At 38.6% G+C, this 16,355-nt stretch overlaps 1 protein-coding gene across 1 annotated transcript in view; it reads right to left on the bottom strand.

Moving 5' to 3' along the window:
* The window catches only part of LOC122810419 (B-cadherin-like), a 766,834-nt gene that overhangs the window by 567,747 nt on the left and 182,732 nt on the right, over positions 1-16,355 (bottom strand). The window contains exon 3 of the mRNA XM_044082031.1: positions 10,661-10,950. Coding sequence (XP_043937966.1) covers positions 10,661-10,950 — 290 coding nt within the window. The remainder of the gene's footprint in view (positions 1-10,660; positions 10,951-16,355) is intronic.

Genomic DNA, 16,355 nt, shown 5'->3' with positions numbered 1-16,355 from the left:
ATTAATTATACCAACTCCGAGGTCGCACTACTGTGGGGGAAAAAGTTAATTTCCTAATCCCACTGAAGTGCAACCTCGGAGTTGGTATATTTCATTTACGGGGAGGGTGTGGGGGGCAGAGCCTGCATAAATGTAGTAAACAGTGTGTGGGATGTTATTTATAGTTGCTTTGTAGTTTTGAATGTTTTGAGATTCGATGCTATGAGTTTTAGATGTTTTGGATTTTTGATCATTTGGTATATATATATGTATATATATATATATATATATATATATATATGTATATATATATATATATATATATATATATATATATATATATATATATACGGGTCTATCTGATAACACCGACAACGAAATAACCGACACGACAAAACCGAAAGTTCAAAAACACGAAACTTCACATGCCCGACAAACCACAATCCCGACAATCAACAAAACAAATAACTTTCCCGAAAAACACACACAGAACACAAGCACACCAAAGACCTTACAAACCTACACTAAACCTTACATACACAACTATATATGCACTAACCTTAACCCAAACCCTAACCCTAAGATCAGTCACTATTGCACACTTACCTTACCCGCACCCTAACCCTAACTCACTTAATCCGCCCCTAACCCTAATGCCCATCACCATCGCACACTTACCTCACCCGCATCCTACCTTAATGTCCGTCACTATCGCACATTTACCTTACCCACACCCTGACCCTAACGTCTGTCCCTATCGCACACTTACCTTAACATGTCGGTGTTCTCAGCGTCAGGATTCTCAACTGTCGGTCTTCTCTGTTGTCGATCTTCCGGTGTCAGTTATCTCGCTGTCGTTCTTCTTAGCTTTCGGCGTAATCAGGTAGACCCATATATACACATATATGTGTGTGAGTGTGTCTGTGTGTGTGTACATTGTTATGTTGTTTAATTGAAGAAGCAACATATTGAACCACGACTCATAAAGCACAAATGCGTGAGACGTCACTTATCGAAATAAAAAAACTAAAGTAAAGTCTTTTTTTTCTTGCAGGGGCAAGCCCCCTTGCACTCCTCCATGTGGGAGCTGCAGCCCCTGCTAACTATATAAACCAAATCCAAAATCACATTACAGGGGAGAAAGGTCAAATGACATTATCCCCACTGCACCACACTGAATCTCACACACAAATGAAAGCTAGCACATGTGATCGGTTCATTTTGACCACAAGTGACAAATTTCATTACTTATATATGTATGTACGTATGTATGTATATATCTATCAAACTGGGCACGTGACCCACAGATATATTTTTCCCCACCTACCCCACCTCCAGCCTGATGTTTTGTCCTCCGGTTGCTTCTCCTTTTTTCATTGTTATCTAATATTCCCATTTCCTCCCTTTATTTTGCACAAAAATAGATGGGAATACCTGTATCATGGACATTTAAGGTTTCCACATGACCTCTCCTTTTTGCCATTACTTAAGAGGGTCTATATCATGTTGTCGAACTTGCAAAAGTTCGAACGTCATATGGTTGACACCATATGATCGAACTTTTAAAAGTTCAAACGTTTCAATGGAGATCTCCATACAGTGTGGCATGGGAAGATTTTGCTTTTCTGCACTGTAGTGTGATCTCGGACTTGGTATATTTAAAGACCAGGGGGTGTGGGGGTGTAGGGGCTTGCCCCCCTGCTTAAACCATTCGGGTAGTTTTTTCTTTGGTTTATTTTTTTAATTGCATTTCCGAACTTTTAAAAGTTTGATCATATGGTGTCGACCATATGATGTTCAAACTTTTAAAAGTTTGATTATGTAATATAGACGCACCTAAGATGTATAAATGCACACAGCCTCTGGGAGGTATGTACATGTCTGATGGTCACTGCTGTTCTCAGCACACAGCATCTGGAGGTATGTACATGTCTGATGGTCACTGCTGTTCTCAGCACACAGCATCTGGATGTAAGTACATGTCTGATGGTCACTGCTGTTCTCAGCACACAGCATCTGGAGGTATGTACATGTCTGATGGTCACTGCTGTTCTCAGCACACAGCATCTGGATGTAAGTACATGTCTGATGGTCACTGCTGTTCTCAGCACACAGTATCTGGAGGTATGCACATGTCTGATGGTCACTGCTGTTCTCAGCACACAGCATCTGCAGGTATGTACATGTCTGATGGTCACTGCTGTTCTCAGCACACAGCATCTGCAGGTATGTACATGTCTGATGGTCACTGCTGTTCTCAGCACACAGCATCTGGAGGTATGTACATGTCTGATGGTCACTGCTGTTCTCAGCACACAGCACATGGAGGTATGTACATGTCTGATGGTCACTGCTGTTCTCAGCACACAGCATCTGGAGGTATGTACATGTCTGATGGTCACTGTTGTTTTTAGCACACGGTATCTGAAGGTATGTACATGTCTGATGGTCACTGCTGTTCTCAGCACACAGCATCTGGAGGTATGTACATGTCTGATGGTCACTGCTCTTCTCAGCACACAGCATCTGGAGGTATGTACATGTCTGATGGTCACTGCTGTTCTCAGCACACAGCATCTGGAGGTATGTACATGTCTGATGGTCACTGCTGTTCTCAGCACACAGCACCTGGAGGTATGTACATGTCTGATGGTCACTGCTGTTCTCAGCACACAGCATCTGGAGGTATGCACACATTTGATGGTCACTGTTGTTCTCAGCACACAGCATCTGGAGGTATGTACATGTCTGATGGTCACTGCTGTCCTCAGCACACAGCATCTGGAGGTATGTACATGTCTGATGGTCACTGCTGTTCTCAGCACACAGCATCTGGAGGTATGTACATGTCTGATGGTCACTGCTGTTCTCAGCACACAGCATCTGGAGGTATGTACATGTCTGATGGTCACTGCTGTTCTCAGCACACAGCATCTGGAGGTATGCACACGTTTGATGGTCACTGTTGTTCTCAGCACACAGCATCTGGAGGTATGTACATGTCTGATGGTCACTGCTGTCCTCAGCACACAGCATCTGGAGGTATGTACATGTCTGATGGTCATTTTTGTTTTCAGCACACGGTATCTGGAGGTATGTAAATGTCTGATGGTCACTGCTGTTCTCAGTACACAGTATCTGGAGGTATGCACATGTCTGATGGTCACTGCTGTTCTCAGCACACAGTATCTGGAGGTATGTACATGTCTGATGGTCACTGCTGTTCTCAGCAGACAGCATCTGGAGGTATGTACATGTCTGACGGTCACTGCTTTTCCTCATCCTATCCACACCTAGTTTGTGCTATGACCACTGACCCTGCTGTAGCTGCAAGCATAATATTTAATCAGATCACTTTTTTGCACTGATTTCCCTTGCACTTAAATCCTTTTTGCACTGATTTCCCTTGCACTTTTGCACTTAAATGTCAGTGAGCACCAGTCATAATCATGCAAACAAGGTAAATAGCAAAAGGCTGGCTGCAACTGTGTTGGTCATGTTTATGAATTCCAACTACTCTTACAAAAAATTGGTATTTAATTATTTACATATCTAACTTAACAGCAACTACATTTTCAGATATTAATTGTACTGAATTAGCTATCTATATTTCATATGCTGCAGGCATGGGTCGTATATTCAATGTAACTACAGTAACATACTACAGATTGCTGCTTTAAAGAAAAAAACAGTGCAGCCAAGATCCTTCTGGCTCGCTGGTTTAAATTAGCCAATACTTCCTCATTGTTAAATATTACACAATCCCAACACGTAAGAAAGTGGATTGTTAAACTGAACTTATTCTAAAACCATGTAAAGCTTACACAATATTTATATTGATTTGAGTATGAGAAACTGTTTCTATCCTACATAAGCATCATATAAAGATGTATCTCAGATATCTCCCTTCTTGTTTATACATATCGCTGTTGCATAAGTTTGGAACTTCAGTTCTGAGGTAACTTCTTCTCCGCACACAATGAACAGACTACCCCTCCTATGAATGTACTCTCATTACATTTACTCCAGAAATTCTTGGGATTACTCACTATTTCTGAACTAACAACTCTCTTTAAAAAGCTAACTCCCTCCATACAAACTGTAAAAGTGGTTTATATCACAGAAAGGTTGCCGTTAACTTGCAAGCACAGAGGGACAGAAACTTTATGTTTGTTATTGATCTGGTATTTTCCTGTTAATTCTCCTATCTCCCCTGTGTCATATGGTCATAGGGTCATATGTTGACAGATCGTCCGTAAGCTTATGGACAAGGAGACCATTGAAAAACTCAGCCATGTCACCCTGTGCTGACAGCAGGCTAATAACATCTCATTTAAGTAGATTTTCCTCACATATCCCAGGTGAAACTTTGCAGTCACCCATCCAGCCAACCAGACAGCTTATAAGAGTTACTAGGGAACTACTCTATTTGATCATGTAAGGGCAGCTTATTCCAGAAATGGGGGAACACACTGGGTTAGGTACCTGTCTAGGATGGATGTTTCCTTTACCAATGGTTCTATTTTAATGAAATTCAAAGAGTGATGTGTCTCTCGCAGTATGGAACGCTAAGTAAAGGTTACCCCCTCAGGAGTCTGTGTGACACTGAGTAGAGGGGACAGGGCTGTTAGTTTATCAATGTAACTAAGGACATACAGACTTAAAATATTTTTGATGATGAAATGTTGAGTTTTCTCAAGCTGGTTTAGGTACTTAGTGAGCTGCGTGTCCAGGAGGGAATTATATTCAGTTTTGGGCCTAATAAGGAAGGAATAAAATGGGATTATAACTTTTTTGGACCTGGAAGAGCTACCTGAAAGGATAAGTTGTGCAAAGTGAAAATATTTACTAATCACCACAATGACATGGTGGTCAAAGGAGAACCTGTTATCAATCTGGGTATCCAAGTCTCATTTTCCCTTTTACTTTCCTTACTATTTTTTTTCAGTCTTCAATTAACTCCTTACGCTTAGTAATGCTTCCAGGTGTTTCAGTAGTTACTTCCTAGTGACGCCTCTAGGCATCAAATATTGCTTGCTCATATTTGCATTAATAATTCCAAAACCATTTTACATACAAGGTAACAGAAGATTTCATCTTAAGGTTTACATGATGGGAGACACAACCATTTTGACAGTTGACCCATATCTAATGTAGCTAAAAAATTGAATATTATTTGTACTTAGTACTTTTCATATCTCTCTATCTCAATAATTAACTGACATATACAGGACAGCTTAGTCTCACATGAAAGCACACAGCTGTGAAAAGAAAACCCTGCAGGCAGGATGTGTGCTGCATGAATGGTTACTGAGATATCATAACCTGTTTAGGCAACATTGCAAAAATTAATATTCCCTGACTTTATTGTGGTTTATATAATCCAGTTTAAGAGAGAGAAGTGAATGAAACTCACAAATGTAAAGATTACTTTATGCTCAATAGTTTCCATTTGCAGTTTTGAAGTAACACTTATGGTTCTAAAACTATAGCAATCGGAGAGGTGATAACTTCATTTCTTTAAAAGGGCCAGGCCACATCCATTGGGAGTTGAGAATACAAAGTCAAAAGAGCTCAGCTGGAGTGAATGAGTTAAAGCTAAGCTACATAATTACCTTCCCTTTAAAACATGCCTTTTACATCTTTGTACTTACTATTCCAACTGACCTGTACTATTTTGACAGACTGAAGATACTTCAGGGGTCTGTTTATAGAAAAACTCTATAATGGCAGTCAGACTGCTACTGCACCATCTCTGTTTACAGCAGCTCACTTCCAGTAGCTCCCCCACTCACTCGTCTTTGTTAATATTTCCTCAGTCTTTGCCTTCACTAACCCATCTGGTAGTTTCCATTTCTCTGATATGCTTTGCGTGTTAAGCCTAACTCTGGTCTCCTATAGCAGTACGTCATGACCCTGGCTGTTTGCCCTGGGGTTTCATCATAACAGAATTCAGTCACATTCCCCAATGACCATGTTGTGTATCTTGTCTCTCCCACCTACTCCATAAAGAGCAGAGGTCCATATTGTTAAGCCTGTTGCTACAAGCTGCATCCCTATTCCCTCTTCACATCTTCATTTATTTCTTTCTGAGCCCCTCAATCATACCTGCTAAGCTCAGCCTGAAGGATCTCCTGAAATGGCATAACAATTTATTTAGAGCCTCCCAAGTGTGTGGGACAGTGGCATCATTAGATCCTTCCCTGTGGCTCTGTTCCTCTCACTACATGTCAAACTGTCCTTATGGTCTGATATTCCACCCTCCTGCTTGCGTTCTGGTGGCACATGCCTACAGAATAATTATCATTCCCATGTCCTGATCCCCTCCAGCCTGTACTCTATCCTTGGAGTGATCAGTGATGGGCCTCAAAATACACAAGACAGAATTACTCCACCCTCTTTGATAACAGGCCACGTCTTCTTCTAGGCAGAATGGTCCTTCTATTAGTTAACAGATTATGCATCTTCAGAATCACACCTGTTCGACATCAACAAGCTCAGTGTTCATCGCACCTGTTCGACATCAACAAAGTCAGTGTTAATCACACCTGTTCCACATCAACAAACTCAGTGTTAATCGCACCTGTTCAACATCAACAAACTCAGTGTTAATCGCACCTGTTCAACATCAACAAACTCAGTGTTAATCGCACCTGTTCAACATCAACAAACTCAAGTGCTAATTGCACCTGTTCAACATCAACAAACTCAGTGTTAATTGCACCTGTTCAGCATCAACAAACTCAGTGTTGCTGTATGTTACACTCCTCTACACTCCTCTGCTTGTCCCACTCCAACAACTAAATCATCATATTAGTTCTCTGTAATCCATACTAAAAGTAAAATAAACTAATTATAGTAACAGCCCTAAACCTAAATTACACACACACACACACACACACACACACACACACACACACACACACACACACACACACACACACACACACACACGTAATTTAACACAACTTTCTCTGCAATGATTTAAGGAGGGTGGCCTAATGGTTAAGGTGTTTGCCTTACAAACACAAGGTACAGGGTTCGAGTCTCACAAGGGATAATTGGCTAGGCTTAAAATGGCTCGCAAGGGCAGTTAGCCTAGTACTAATCTATGAACCTATCTATGAACAGCTTCCCTTACCACACAAACCTGTACTCAGACAAACAAATCCTCCATTGCAGATATACTTACTACTAACTTTCCTGATAAGTGCATGGATTTTTGGGTATCACGTAACATCCTCACTGATCACTTTCCCGATATCTTCTATTAGTGTTTTAAAGTAGTTTAATCATCTGCTATCATAACAAGCTAATTCAATCCAGGATACACAAAATAACCTCCAAGCAGAATTGGAAAACAGTAACTGGAAACAAAACATCCTAGCGACAATCCTGCAACTGTCTTAGCTGTACTTTACAACCTGCTTCAATAAATCCAAACTGTTTGTCTTCCCTTATATTAAAGAAACTAAATAGAATATCATTCCCTTAGATAATTATAGACATTAGGCATAGGTTTAGCCAAAGAGATGTTGCATGGCAAAATTAGAAAGCAGACCTCATTAATAAAGCAGGACAACAAAATTTTATGAATTAAGATAATTGACTCAAAGCGTTACTAACATAGCTACATCTAACTGCATCAAAACAAACAAAAAAATCCCCTTAGGGCAACCTAAAACTTTCTAATATTTGATAAAATTTCTAACAAATAACCTTCAGCCTCATTGAAACTCCTCCACTATCCTAGAAAAAAAATACATAAAATGATATTAGAAACCTCATATTGAGTAGAGTGACTTTACAGTTGGAGATATCAGTCCTTGTCGTACTTCATCTAGCTATGGATATTTTATTCCTGGTGTTATACCTACCTACTGTTTCAGGACCCTCACCACTAAGCAAATGCAATATTCTCTAGAACTCTCTGATGCAGCAAAGAACTTGGGTTCCCACAGGCATCATCTTAAATTCTTCAAGTTGTCTGTTCCTCTTATATCCAATCTGCTTGCGTACATTTTCAGTCTAACCAAAACAATAGGCATCTGACCTCATAACTGGGAGTGTCCTTATATTATTCCCAGACCTAAAGTGCCTTTCCCTAAAACTCTCACATACTTTTGTCCCATTGTACTAGATTCACCCTTGCAAAATGTTTGTAAAACATGTTTTACAATGAACTTATCATAATTTCCAAATTATGACTTTCTTGATAACTGCCAAGTTGGCTTCAAATGAGGTTTCAACACCACTGCAGTCTTCTTCAGTAAAAAAACAGATTTACGACGTCATGGTAAAGGGTAACTCAGATGAGGCTCTTTTTTAATTGTATCATCTTTGCTCCCAAGTCTAGTGAATGTCAAGCCTCTAAGGGGTTGAATATTTCAGTCAGTTAAGCACAACAAGGTACGCAGTGCTTTCAACAATCTTGACTTTGGTGACAATGAGCTTGTTTTCTTCATACTTTCTAAGAGACCCCTCACCGTCCATTTGTCAATAACTCACCAATTGATGGCACACTTAAAAGTGATGTCCATAGGAATCAATTCTGGGGCCTTTACTTTTTCTTAGCTGTATTAGCATTTTTCCTTCTGACCTTAATTCCATAACCCACACTTTCATGCAGATGACATGATGACCCTCGCCTAGTTCATCATTCAGTGACCTACAGAAGATGTAACGGCGTTGTATTATAATCCTGTGATTATTATTACTCATTTCTGTCTTTTTTTCACCAGGCTGTGACTGGAATCGGTCTTTTGTGATCCGTGCTCTCTCTCAAGTAACAAATTCAAATAAATAATCTTTAATGGAAATAACTTATAGAATAAAATTCAGTCATGTATAGTCTAAAAGTCCTCTGCCGTGATTTTTTGAACACTAAAAAAACTCACTGCCACCCATTTCCGTACAGTTATTGATGCTCTTAGCTCTGTAATCCCGTCAGTTTCAGATCCAAAATACCTGGGCCAACAACTCTCATTTAATCCCCATACTGATCAGATGGTGGAAAACCATTTCAGCAAAATGAATTTACCATAAATTCTCACATCTATTGATCTTTGATAACAGGAAGACCATAAAAATTAGTAAACTAATCCCAAAACTATAATTTTGTCTACAAATTACTGCTGTCTGTTTATCATATAAAGTTTCTGCTCTTCAGACTGCCTCTACCACAATCTGTTGATTTTAACTGTTTTCTACAACTACTTAGGGAAAGTTATTTTTTGTCCTGAAGTCTCAGGACATTTCCCATTTTTTATGTTTTTCGTAGGACATGAATGCCTAAATATAGACAGTCCTGTATAAAGTGAAACATATGGTAACCCCATCCCTCACTTGCCGCTAAACTGAGCACCAGGGCTTCTGTACTATTACTCTCTTAGGCAACCTACAGATGATGTCTACAGGTACGGTGTCCTTTCAAAAACGCATCAGGAGAAAAAACTTTCTCCAAGGTCAGCCTTGTATCATGGAATTCATTACTTAGTAACTTAACAGTTGAAACAGCATACCCTGTAATTAGAAAAAGATCCTAATTTACTTCAGAAAGGGATGTGAAGGCCACTGTTTCTGGAATATGTGCTGCTCTTTCTTCCTTTCCTGCTCTTCTTCAGGCACAAATGTGAAAGTAACAACACTTTTTGCTACTGTGATACTTCATGGAAATCTTCAATTTTAGGTTGTAGCTTACAGAAATATACAATGCTCAGCTATGACTAAATGACTGTGATGTAAATACCTCTACATACACATATATAAACAAGAATATCTGCTAAAGACTGTTTCATTAATGTATTTTTGCTAAAAGTTGGTATTTTTTAATGTAAATGCGAAATATCTGTATTGTCACCTTGTAAATGTTAATATGACTTTACATTTGTGTAGGACTGCTTGGCTTGGATTTTTGATTGACAGAGTTCCTTGAATCAGTTAGTCTGCTTTCCTGGTTAATTAACAAAGTTTCATAAAATAAGTAAATTCTTAAATAAATAAATGCATACATATTTACAAGATTTTAGGATTCTCAAATGTCTCCAAAAGTGTTTCAGAAAACAAATCATAGAAGCAAGCTCAAAGCTAAGAAGAAAGTGTCATGTTTATGTGAATATTAGTGGAATGGGTAAAGTATGCTTGCAATATTTTAGTAATTGGACATTTGAACTTTGATTGGCTGATTTTATGCAATCAAAATATAAAGGGCTATATTAATCAAATGTGATAGGCATGTTTCACTGGTTATAAAACATGATTCTACTGATGTTCACAGAAATACTATGATTCTCAGTTCACCTGATACTAATTTTATTACTAATTTTTCAAAATATCATTTAAGGCAATCTGAAACCCCAGGGCACAGTCTGTGAGTTTTTTTTTTCATTGAAGGGTGCAGTTACCATTATAGACAAAGTAACAGCTCTAAGTTGATTCTGTGATTACAGATTTCAACTGTGAATGAACAATTTAAGAAATAACCTGAGCGAAGGGAAAGCCAAGGCTAAGATCCTACTGCAGCTGTGAGTTTGATGTGATAAATCATTTAGACTCACCACTGAGTCAGTCCAGGTGACTAAAGAGCGAGAGAGAAGCGGGATACAAATAAAAACCACGCAATGAAGCATACAAACAACTATATTGCAATGTGAGTATCCTGAATAAACATTAGATGTCTTACTTCAGTGTTGTTGTGATGTTGTCTGTGGTGTTTTCCATGATGATGATGATGATGGCGATGGTCGTCATTCCCATAGTAATTACCATATTCGTGTTGCTCATTCAGAACTGCAACACTGGTAGAGAATTTTTTCCCTTTGCAATCCAAAGCAGTGACAGTAAATATCTTCAGCCCATCATGTAGCTTCATGTGACGCTTCACTGTTACAGTACCATCAGGCTTCACGCGGATATGGGAATTGTCTGCAGTGTACACTGCTGTCATTCGGCCCCTGCAGTCATCGAAGTGCACTATGGGAGACAGGACAAAAACTATCAGCAATTTCAAATAGACTTTGTCTCATAATATTTTAAACTAAAGTGAGTTTCTGCCTGTTAATGGTAACATTGGTGTTCTATGGAGAAACTGGATCTTTTTAGTGGAAATGAGTTGTTCAACTTGGCTGATTTATTTATTCACTTTGTTATGTAACTTAATACAACATAATAAACTCTATATGCAGCAAAGGTCTTGGAGAAAATTTCAAAAAATATTACAAGTGTAGTATAACGCTTTTGTGAAACTTTTATGATAAGACATGCAAAAGTTACAAACCAATATAGCTAATGATTGACAGTGCAAAAGATTTTAGTGCACATGTGCAAAGGCACACCCAGTGTGTTACAAACAGACACAAAAAACACTCAAGGGTCACAGTAAATTGTTCTTTTCAGTACATATACTGATTTAGTAAGCTGGCAGTAACTAAGTACAGTTTTTCAGCAGAAATCAAAAGGAACAGTGAATACAGATATTAGATTTCATGATTCATCATAGCTCTTATTTTTGGAGAGCCCATTATAATTAACGCAATGCATACAGATACAACTCTTAGTTATGAAAGCCAGTTAAAGTTTGCTTCCTAAAGCAGTAGAGTTTAAACTTATTTTAAAACACTCACTGTTCACTGTTGACAGAGTTTGTTCAGTTTTATTTGGTTTAAGAGAGGACAGTGAACCAGTAACCGCTGCTGGAATAAACTACCCTCCACCTCCTTTGACTGATGCTTTTTATAGACCCAAAACTGACAGGTAAGAGGAGATGCCACTGAAAAGAATCACCTCAGCATGAAAGAGCCACTTTCAAGTAGCTTCATCCCTCCAGTGATTGAAGGAATAGTCATCTACAATAAGAAGCAAATTACCGAAAACTACATAAATGTAATTAAATAAATAAGAAATCTGCTTGTAAAATGAAACTCTAGGAAAGCAGAAATAAAAATCATAAATATGAACGAGGTTAAGCAGTTGTGTTGAGGTGCAGGTTTTGGAAGGTGCTTTTATCAGAGGTCAGTAGTAAAAGTGACAGAACAAGACGAAGTTTGCTTTGCTCTAGCACACATAAACTGTTGTCAGCCTTGTTGTTCACATTTGTGAAAAAGCAGGTGGCCTTGCCTTAAGTGCAGGGACCTTCCTGATTACATTAAGTAAGAAGCTGCAAGAGCTTTGCAGCCCTGCTGTGTAGGGAGCCAGTCAATCTATCAACAGCTGTTTCTTTGACTGGGGATAGATCACCGGAAAACTGCTGAAACAACTTTCAGCAACAGTAGAATTTTCCCTTTTCGCCATTGTTCAACATCAGAGATGATATATATATATATATATATATATATATATATATATATATATATATATATATATAGCTTTGAAGTGTAGGGGTCCCCCCATATGTGGAATGCAGGAGAACTTGCTCCCTTCAATAAAATGACATCTAAGGTTCATCAAAAGTTGTTTTGGCAAAATTGCTTTCAATCAGACAATATTTGGTGAATTTGCTGCCTATATGCTTCCCTTTTGGCAATGGAAAGCAACTCACTTCACAAAATAGTCACTACTTTTTTACTTACCTTAAAAGTAATATTGCTTTTGGCAGGCTTGTTTTCTTTTTGGATAAACTGTAATTGTATTTGTTTTGCTACCATTTGTATGGCAAAGTTATATTGAGAAACATGATTTTCTACTGTTCTCATACATATTCAAATAAATAATAGAGGCAGTGTAATGTGAAATAATTAAATAACAATATTTAAAGATAAATGGAGTGGAGAGATGGTCTGAAAAGAAGAGACTGCTTCTCCTGGGGCAGAACTTGCTGGTATTCAAGGGATCTTCACACTGCCCTGCCACCATTATGGCCTACTGATGCTGCCTCAAAAGCTGCTCTGGAAGGATGTGGTTGAGAGAAGAAAAATCATCAATCAATGACAAAATACTTCAAACAATAAACAATATTTCTCACTGTGATATCCCTACTCTGGGCCAGTAATCAAGGAATCAGAATCGTCACCAGTGACACTGGATAGTGACATGCACTTGGAATAGAAATGGGTACACTCAGTATTTCCATATGCAGACCTCTCTGTATCAAGTAGTATTTCTCTTAAGAGCACACAGGGAACACACTCACCCCAGGGTCTGGATTTCTCTAAATCTGTCTCCCTCCAGCTCCTCAATAAGACTCTCTACTGGTACAGCTGTAAGGTTAATTCATCAGCCGAGTGTCCAAGCCAAGTCCTCCAGCACCTTCTCTGTAAACCCAGTGCTTTGTTTCCCTGTCCCAAGTAGCTGACACACACTCACAGATTTGATTTTTCACACACACACACACACACACACACACACACACACACACACACACACACACACACACACACACACACCTGGGAAATGCTGGCCCAGATTTATCTTTTGTCCCCCCTTCTGCACAGAGTATAAGGTAGTTATCACTGCCACCAGACACTCCATGGCCTTTAACAAAGAGTGTCCAATTATACTGTGTAATATTAATAATAATACAAATGGTAGTAGTTGACCAAGACAGCTAGGACTTCTGGAGTGGCCCACACAGTATCACCAAATAAATATAAGCACTCTCAAAGGTTAAATACTTTCTAAACAGACAAACCACAATAAAAGTTTTAAATATATTTAATAAATAATAAAAGAGGATGAACATGCTGAATATATATTCACAGTAAACAACAGAGTTCAAATCACAGGAAATATTCAAAATAAAATTGATGGATAGACTCATACAAATAAAGAAAAACAATCTCTAAACAAGGCTTCACTATATTCCTGACTGAATCTAGGATAATTACTACTCCCTAATAACTTACCTGATAGAGCAAGGCAAAATGAAATACATGAGCAGACTTTCTAGTCAGGTTCCCCAAAACAGAATAGTTAATACTCAAAGATTATTCCCTGTAAAATATAATATCCAAGATGCTTGCAGAATGACCTCAACTGGTCACCTGACTCTAGGTTCTCCCCTTTGAAGCTGTGACTGGAATTTATCATAGACAGCTACAATATGCAAATAAATGTTTATGGCAGTACCTGGGGCTTCCCCTCTTCCCTTCTTTTTATTGAGCTAATGAACATAGGCTTCTTCCAGACCCACTGTCTCCGGTAATGTGGAGTGCCATTTTAATAGTTTAACAGCTCATTCATTTACATTTCCCTTATTTTTCTTAAAGTAAGATAGCTGGTTAACCTCTGCTGTCCCAGTATCCTCTATTAGGACATATACATTAATTCAGTTATAATATAATATAATATAATATAATATAATATAATATAATATAATATAATATAATATAATATAATATAATATAATAATTTCTTTTCATTCTAGTGGGGTGCACTGTCGATACATTTTAATGCAGGCAAACCTCACAAATACATTTTCAGCACAACCATCTGTACATATCAGTTTGATATACAAATGACAATAATTATTTAAAAATTCCAGCTAGCTGTGCTTGACAAGTCATACAGCCACTGCCCTGCTTCTTTTTGCATGGCTGTCAGTCTCTCCTATCATCACAGTCCATTCATTTCCTTTTTTTCCAAAAGTGAATAGCACTGCAAAACTCTAAACAAAGCAAAGTTTTCCCACTCAATGCTAGGCAACCTTTTTACCGTCCTACAAAACATTCAAGCTACTCCATACCAAATACAGTCCTCAACATTTCTTACAAACTACTCATTAAAAACTCACCATACAACCTAATAGAGACAGCCAACAATGCACTTAGACCCCCAATTTAGGAAACTAATGACTGAAAAAAAGGTCCTAGAGATTAATACTTTCTAATTGGAACCATCTTCCCCAGCAGCTAAAAGGATAAACCGATTTAATCCTTATTCAGGAATAAGTGCAGTTATCTCACAACAAAGTCCACTGCTCTACTCTTTTTAAATTATTAGCACATCTGCTACCTCAGTCTTCCAAGTCCTACCCTTACAAATATGGAGCTCTGGACAAAAACAACATGCTCATAAAACTTACATAAAATATGCTACACACATATCTTGTTATTAGGTACTGTACGTGGGCAAGGCAGCATGCAGATATGTTTCTTATACATAAACTTCATATATTTTTCTACTTCATAATCATGTGTTATGTTAGGAAAATTACTTTGGATATGCATAAACCTATATCTGAAAAATTGTGCAAACCAGTTGTTGTTATACTTAAGAATGGAACCTAGAAAATGTTTAGTGAAATTGTTCTTCTTTTTTTGTATTGCACTTTATGTGTTAACATCCACTATGTGTCACTGTCATTGTGGAGAGGTCATGGCAAAACAGGCCTCAAACCAGTCAATCCACCTGGTTAGCAATGTGAATAAACAAACAAATAGCTCTCTAGAATGTTTGTTTCTGAGCACAGACTCATGTCACTATGGACGTATCAGAAACCTGGATGGCACAGTGGTGCAGCGGTAATATTGTCACCTCACAGCAAGAGGTTCTCCAGTTCAGTACTTGGTTGGGCTGCCTTCTGTGTGGAGTCTGCATGTCCTCCCTGTGTTTATGCGGGTTTCCTCCAGGTGCTCCAGTTTCCTCCCACGTTACAAAGACATGCATCTGGAGCATATAACCTGGGCCTCCACTGAAAATTGGCTCATTCCAAGTTGGATTTTCCCATTTAACAAATGTTTAATAAATAAAATAAATAAATAAATGCAGGCAGAGAATGACTACAGGGTGATAAGAAGTTAGAAACCACTTGAGTGTGGTATGAGAATTCACAGGAGAAGAAGTTTCTACTAATCAGAGTCCCTTGTTAGGAGGGAATAAATGCCCACAAGAGTAAAGGGGCAGCAGTGTAAAGTGCTTGATTATTCCCATGGGTGGACAGGATTGGGAACAAATATTGAGGATTATGGAATTAGCTGCATGAAACAGGAAGCTGGACATCGTTGTCCATGAGAAAACTATGACCCCCATGAACAGACTGAGAAAGGGATTAAAGCAGTAACAAACTAAACAATTGTGATAATTGTCTTGGAGATGCCAGCTATGTATGGCACATGTCAGGATAGGGTGCTATGCATCACACGGTTCAACGGACAGTTATAAAGGCAGTGTAGAACTCAAGGCAATGGCTTCACAGATGACTGAGGACCTCCTTGCAGAGATGCAGGCCTGCATTGCACTATAATGTACATTCACCTGAAATGACAGCCAACATATAGGGTACAGTAAGCATTATAAGTAACTCTGTAAACGTAATGTCACACAACCCTACACAAAGTGACAGCACACCTGTGCAGCAGAAGGTACTCTAAGTACTATAAGTAACTCTGTAAATGTAATGTCATACATCCCTACACACAGCGACATCACACATGTGCAGCAAA

The sequence above is a fragment of the Protopterus annectens genome, chromosome 8.part1 (assembly GCF_019279795.1).
Source record: "Protopterus annectens isolate FY-2018-M chromosome 8.part1, PAN1.0, whole genome shotgun sequence".
Taxonomy (NCBI): domain Eukaryota; kingdom Metazoa; phylum Chordata; order Ceratodontiformes; family Protopteridae; genus Protopterus; species Protopterus annectens.
This window is presented reverse-complemented; position numbering and strand designations above follow the sequence as displayed.